This window comes from Dermacentor albipictus, chromosome 8 (genome assembly GCF_038994185.2).
Source record: "Dermacentor albipictus isolate Rhodes 1998 colony chromosome 8, USDA_Dalb.pri_finalv2, whole genome shotgun sequence".
Lineage (NCBI taxonomy): Eukaryota > Metazoa > Arthropoda > Arachnida > Ixodida > Ixodidae > Dermacentor > Dermacentor albipictus.
The window spans coordinates 74,397,670-74,404,421 of NC_091828.1; the positions used below are offsets into that span (position 1 = coordinate 74,397,670).

Here is a 6,752-nt window from a genome sequence, read left to right on the forward strand (position 1 = left end):
TTAATTTTATTATTATTAATAAATGCATTTCTTTTCAGCGCCCATCGTTAGAGGGGGCGTTGACGCCACTATCACTCGCAATGCAACGCACGTCTTGAAATGGGCAGAAAGGCGCACTCGTATCACCTGTTGAAATACGCCCCCCTCACAGTTTACGCTTTCTTGCTTGTCGAAGCTTATCTGAATTTGGTGACGCGGGTAGCTTCATTGTTTTGTTATCTGTTCAGTCAAAAGCAGTGAGTTACGACGGCCAGATAATTGTGTAGTTGTTTTCGTGCGACTGCGCTGGCCGACGGGCTTGGCGTCCGACAATAGGATCAGCACTCTACACCTAAAGCTTTCGTCGGCCTCCAAAGAAAGTATGTTCTGTGCAGGGATGCGATTTCGACAACCGTACGGCTGGCCGTTTCCTGCATCGCTTTCCGCACTGAAAGCTCGAAACGCCCGTCAAGTCGAATGGCGGGGCATTTGAATATATAGCTCCAAAGGCAGGACAACAAAACAAATTTCGCGCCTTCGAAAACAAAATGACGTCACTTCTGCTTTTAACGGACATGGCGTCACATTTTTTTTTCCGCCGGAAGTTCGTTCGAGTCCTGCGGAGCAGTTTTTTCAATCTAGATCTTGCTTTGTCAGTCGGTAACTGGCCTTAAGAATGTCGTGTCGGATTTGCGGAAGAAATAGAGAAAAGCACCATTATTCAAGGCGTATTTAAGGCGTAAAGCGCGCGCACGTTGAAAGTTCGTGTTGCTGAAACACGACACAAGCACGCGGTGTGCTCAGACACGCGAGTAATTACCAGAGTTTCAGGTTTTGACAGCGCGAAAGTATGTGCACGTGGTTTCGTAGGTTAATTTACGTACGTGCAGGATGCTTTTGTTCGGCCGGCGCGTGAGAGATTCCGACTGTCTGCAGTCAGCAATGCCTGGCAGCAGGGCCGTTTCTGTTCCGCGCCTTTTACAGATGTACGTAGCTCATGCACAGGTTGTGGTGGCCATGAGCAACGTTTTCACACATAGCCGGTATAGATAATTTTAACAACGTGCCAGCATATGAAATCGTTATTTATTTATTACAGTGCAAATGGTTAGAATTTGATAGAAAAGAAAGAAGGAACTTGATGGGACAACTGGAAAGAGGTTCAGAAAATAATTATCCCCCTCCCTCATTGGCACCAGCAACACTTTTGTTGAAGTGCTAATTTTATCTCTGTGTACTACGTGCGTCTGTATTCTTTTCCGTTGTAAGTTTTCACAAGGAAGCAGTGTTGCGTTAACTGGAACAGTCAAGGCACACAAGACTGAAGAAAAGTTGATTCTTGGGTTTTACATCCCAACACCACGATCTCAAAAGGATTGTGAACAAGGCTTCCCTAGCGAAGCCGAAACGTCTTTTAAAAGCATTGTGAACAAGGCTTCCGTAGCGAAGCCGAAACGTCTTTTAAAGCATTGTGAACAAGGCTTTCGTAGCGAAGCCGAAACGTCTTTTAAGCATTGTGAACAAGGCTTCCGTAGCGAAGCCGAAACGTCTTTTAAAGCATTGTGAACAAGGCTTCCGTAGCGAAGCCGAAACGTCTTTTAGATTTTTTCATTTTTTAGCACTTCTATGTTGGTCGGTGTCCTTGGTTTTACTTCTTCAATGCTTCATCCCGACCAGACGGGCTTCCGTCGAACCCTCGATTTGATCTCATAAGGCACGCCATAATGGGGGCTCTGGATTAATTTTTTTTGCAGCTGGGGTTCTTTAACGCACCCCCAATGCACTGGACACGGGCCCTTTTTGACACGGGCGTCAAAAGAAGAGGTTGGAGGAGCAGTGTCACTTCACAAAGCCGCGCGTTCTTTGCCACTTGCTCGAAGTCAGCCCTCCCGATCTTGTGAATCCACACTTTTCTTCGTTTTGCGTTGCGCCCGGTGGATGGTAAAACAAAAAGCTTTTTGCCGTCACTGGGTCTGTTGTGGCAACCGTAGGCGCAGCAGCACGGCATCGCAATTAAGCACTCGGCCCTAACACATTGTATAAAACTACCGCGCTCCTTCAAACCGCCTGCCGTACTTCGTCGCGGAGGCCCAAGAATGGGGGTCGCAGGCCCAAGATTGGGGGTCGCAACGCGCTGGAAAGAAAAGATATACAAAAGCGCGGCGCCTGCTCTGCGCCAGAAAGAAAAAAATATACAAAAGCGCGGGGCCCGCTTTCACGTGACACAGATTGGCCAATGGGCGAGCGGAGGAGGCTGGGGCGACAGGAGAAGTGGAGGAGGAAGCGCCTGGGTGAGCGGGGTGGCGGAAAGATCTAAGAATGGCGCTACTTTTGGAAAATTGAGGGGCTTTATGAACCACCGATCGACCGCCATGTTTTGAACGTATGGGCTCCTATAGAAGCTTCGCTACCAGGTACATTTACCTTGCGCGCTGTTGCGCGTATTTGTGGGTGCAAAACTCGATTTCTCGCGAGGTGCGGCAGGCGCTAGGCACGCGGACGCGAGCTTGCGCGCATCCGCAAGGGTACGTGTAATCTCGGCTTTAGTGTTTAAGAGGCGCGCGCGCGCCCGTAACTTGAAAGCGACCTGCGAAAGCAGCAGAGTGAGGCGTTGAAGCGGGAGACCGCGGAAACGCAAATTCGCTCGCTTCTGCGGGCGCTATCTCGAAAGCGGCCGTCTTATTACGGGACGGACGAAGGGATTAAAACTAACCTACACCGCCTAAACTCTGCAATTGTGGGCTGGCCCGAGCAGACCGCAATTTTCAGCACAGCCAGGAACGCAAAACCAAACACCTTGAAGGCTCTAGGGCGCGTGCCGTGGCGCTTCGGCGAAAAACTACCAAGAAAGGTGGTGCGTGTGCGCGGCGCTTGGCGGTCGAGTACTGGGCTTGAGCGTAAATAGAAACGCGCCCGGGCCGGCCGGAGTAGAAACCCCCCTCCCCTTCCCTGTCCACCCCCCGGAGCCTTGCACGCGACGGAAGACGGCGCGCTTGCTCCCCGCTTCCCGCCATTGCGTGCGCAAGATCGAGCCGCCATCGGCGGGTCACCCTCCCACGCTTTCACTCTCACGTACAGCATATGGCGCGCGGCGACGATTTTACCTCGGCCTTTAACTGAATGTCATGGCTATACACGCCGACGGTAGCAATGCGCTTGGAGCGCCCATACAATTGCTGTCGCGATAAAAGAACAGAAAAAGAGAGACAAGAAAAAAAAACGCGACACAGAACTTCTAGGTAGGCAGCATCGCTGGTGCAGACGCGCGCGATGGCTCAAATGCAGACCACTTACCGTCCATTGTTCCAGGTGTCCATTGTCGAATGGACATTGTTACAAACTGTTCCAAAGCGGCGGGCCACTGTGCGTTGCAACCGGCGGGTATGATGATTGGCGATGGTGGTCGCTGACGGAATTACGTTCGAATGAATCGTAATCGCGACAGTTAGCTAGCCTGTGTGAGCTAACTGGGCGTTAATGTATATATCGCATGCTGGCATTTAGTCGATATCTATACTTTATTCTACGCCGTGCGTCTTAAAAGGACGCTCTGTTAATCCGCGTACGAAGCCTACCGCTTGGAGGCTGCAAATGCTCTGCTTGCTCGAGCCGCTGAACTCGTCTGAAGCTCTCAATGGTATCGCTTTTCGATTGTTGGCGCGGGACAACTTAAGCATATTTACCGGAAGTAGGGGGGCTCATTTTTAAATGCGACACCAGACGGCGCTAGCATGCCAGCCAATGAGATTCGAATACATGTAAGCGGAGGTGCATCAGCGGAATGCGATAGGGCAAGATAATACGATACGCTTCTACCGTATCCATTTAAAGGCGAGGGTGGTGCCACAGAGAAAGAAATCTAACAAGAGAGGACACTCGGCGAAAAGTGGCAACAGGAAATACGTCAAGCTGCAGTATTAACGCGGACCGTCGGCTGCTGCGAGCAACGAAAAAAAAAAAGAATGCGAAATGAGATTAACAGAAATTGTTTTATTTTTTGTATTCCTTCCCGGCAAAATTAAAAATATCTGCGTATAAATTAAATTAAACTTGGCGGCTCACTACCGTTGCCTGGCGGCAGGTAAACCAGCGAATGACGAGCCAGATGCTTGCGTCATTCATCAGACGCTCCGCCGGAGCGAGAGAAACCGGCCGCGAATCTGAGCGTTGGCCTGTTCACCCGTCTGCCTGTTTTTCCATCTTTGGATTTAGCCTGGTTTGGTTAGCTGCCGGCGAATTCTTGCGTTCCTTCTGAAGTTCGACATGTCACCACTGCACTATGGGACTATATGGCGAGGTGAGAAATTTCGTTCGACAGTCTGCGACTCATTTTAAGCAATGGCTTACGGCACGGCACCTAGGCTAGACTTGTGGCGCAGTTAACGAAAAACGGCGCGGCCGTCGTGGCGTAGTTGTTTGAATTAATGAATCGTACTGGGAAATATTCGCTACGCTTTCTATGAGCTGCAATATTATTTTAACTTATTTCGGTAGTTTTTGGGCACGCTAGTCGCACAGGGTGCGGTGACGCAGTTTCGCGTGTACTGAATTTTACTGCGACAAGTTTTGGCGCTTTCTCTGACTGTCAACATTATTGAAACTAATTTCATCACTTTTTGGGGTAGCTTTCGAGCGCAGTGTGCGCGCCTGGCGCTGTGACTCGGTTAGCGAAAATCAGCTCGGCCGTCGTGCGTGGTTTCGCGCTTTAATGCACTGACGAATTCTGCGGCACTTTCACTGACGCCCAACATTGTTGAAAATTATTTTCGGTACGTTTATGTTATGAGGCCCGCTTGCCGCGCCTGTTGTGACGCAGCGAAAAGCAGCTCGGCCGTGGTGACAGTTTGGCGCGTACTGAATCTTACTGCGACAAGTTTGTGTCAATTTTTATGTCCCCGCAACAATTTAAGCCTTCTTTCGGCACCCACGCTTGTCGAAAACGCGACGAGCAATCGTCAAGAGTGATAACACGGGAGTGCGTTGCTTGCGCCTGCACAACGCACAAGAGAAAAGCCAAGGAGCTCAAACGCCAGGAACTAGTGACTCGAAAATTCTGTCTTCTGAACGGCACCCGCATTTGTCTTGACTGCGAGTAGGAGGAATTCTGCGGGCGTCCAGCATGCTCTGGTTGAGAGCCTGTGTTGTGGCCACCTCTGTGTATTCGTAGCGTACTATGGCGTCGGTTGTAGCCGAGTTCGCGAAACGCGCCGTAGCCCGCGCATTCGTGCTATTAAAGTGCAGGAAATAAGTCTTGGGAAGAGGGGAATGCTTGGAATTAGCATGTGTTTGTGGTATGTACGGTATTGCTTGGGATGAGTCGGTTATTTTCTACGCCGTATGTGTAAATACGAACTGCTTTTGTTTGTAATGCCGCCCATTCACCGCTTTCGCACGCTTCGCCTCTACAGGCATTATTCGTACATGTTAATACTAAAATAGCACTTGCTTGTAATTTTCGGCTCACGTTATCCGGAAGCCGGAAACCGGAAGTGTGCTTCAGGTTTTAACATCCACGGCTTGGTGCGCTGCAGTGAATTCGGGCGCTGGGCGCCATGGGAGTGTCCGCTCTTGTATTCCTTTCTCTATGACGGCACCCGCATTTGTCTTCAGTGCGAGTAGAAGGAATTCTGCGAGCGTCCAGCGTGGTCAGGTTGAGAGCGTGTTGTGGTGTATTCGTAGCGTACTATCGCGTCGGTTGTAGCCAGGCCCTGGAAACGCGCAGTAGCCAGTGTATTCGTGCTAATAAAGTGCAGGAAATATTGCCCGCGGGAAGAGGGGAATGCTTGGAAGTAAATGTTTTTGTCCTATGTACGGTATTATTTGGGATGAGTCGGCTATTTTCTACGCAGTGTGTAGAAGCATACTCCTTCTACACACTATGGCTGCTTTTTGTAATGCCTCCATTCCCCACTTTCGCACACTTCGCCTCTACACGCATTATTCTTACATGTTAATACCAAATCACGCTTGTAATTTAATTTTTTTCAGCTGACGTCGTCTGGTGGAGCTTCCTACGGGAACTACTGCTGCTTACATGGTGCCACAATGTTGGATGAATGCACAAAAAGCCCCCAACGAGCATTTAAAAAGAATAAAATAAGCATTTCCTCATTTCATAAGGCGTCTTGCGTCCCTATGAAATTGCACGTTGGAAATATTCGATGGAGGCTTGTAAAGATCGTCCGCAATCAATTTTAACTATTTGTAACGATTTCGCGCGAAGACCGCGCGCTGTAGAGCTGGACGCCATTGCAGTGGAGGTGAGTGTCTCGGTGCATGTTATCAGCCCCGTGATGTTCTGTAGTTCCGTCATCAAAGGCACTGGGAGTGCCGATGGTTGGTCGTGTTTCGTGGCAGACCCACGCCAGAGTTGAATAAAGCGTCGTCTTATCTCCCCGGGGATCTCCTTTGGGTCAGGCAAAGAGCGCAGTCCGGTAACACCCCTAATCTGACTTATCCGCTGTGACGTTACGCGTCACCCTGCCAGGTACTGGTGCAAATGAACGGCACCGAAGACCTCAGCGAGTCCTTCATAATCCTATTGTCTTCTCCGCTGGGGCAGGCCTAGAGTTTCGGAGACGAACGCTGTCGGCACATCCCTTCTTTGGTCATCCTTGAGAGCGAGGACTGCGCCTACAACATTCGGAGATACTTCGCACGAGAGAAGTAGCAGTTTCTTTGGGTCGTAGTGCGCAGGAGGGTGTTCCGCAGCAAAAGGCCTTTACCCAATTGGGAGCCGCTGATATGTCGCGTTTCCAAGTGACCTTGTGTAC

At 50.1% G+C, this 6,752-nt stretch overlaps 2 protein-coding genes across 2 annotated transcripts in view; one reads left to right on the forward strand and one right to left on the reverse strand.

Moving 5' to 3' along the window:
• LOC135921812 (BTB/POZ domain-containing protein 6-like) overlaps positions 1 to 3,632 on the reverse strand; it is a 38,974-nt gene extending 35,342 nt beyond the window's left edge. The window contains exon 1 of the mRNA XM_065456154.1: positions 3,274 to 3,632. Coding sequence (XP_065312226.1) covers positions 3,274 to 3,310 — 37 coding nt within the window. The 5' untranslated portion in view covers positions 3,311 to 3,632. The remainder of the gene's footprint in view (positions 1 to 3,273) is intronic.
• A 481-nt stretch (positions 3,633 to 4,113) lies between these two features.
• The window catches only part of LOC135920917 (sodium-dependent glucose transporter 1A-like), a 116,310-nt gene continuing 113,671 nt past the window's right edge, over positions 4,114 to 6,752 (forward strand). Inside the window, exon 1 of the mRNA XM_065455205.1 lies at positions 4,114 to 4,276. Coding sequence (XP_065311277.1) covers positions 4,259 to 4,276 — 18 coding nt within the window. The 5' untranslated portion in view covers positions 4,114 to 4,258. The remainder of the gene's footprint in view (positions 4,277 to 6,752) is intronic.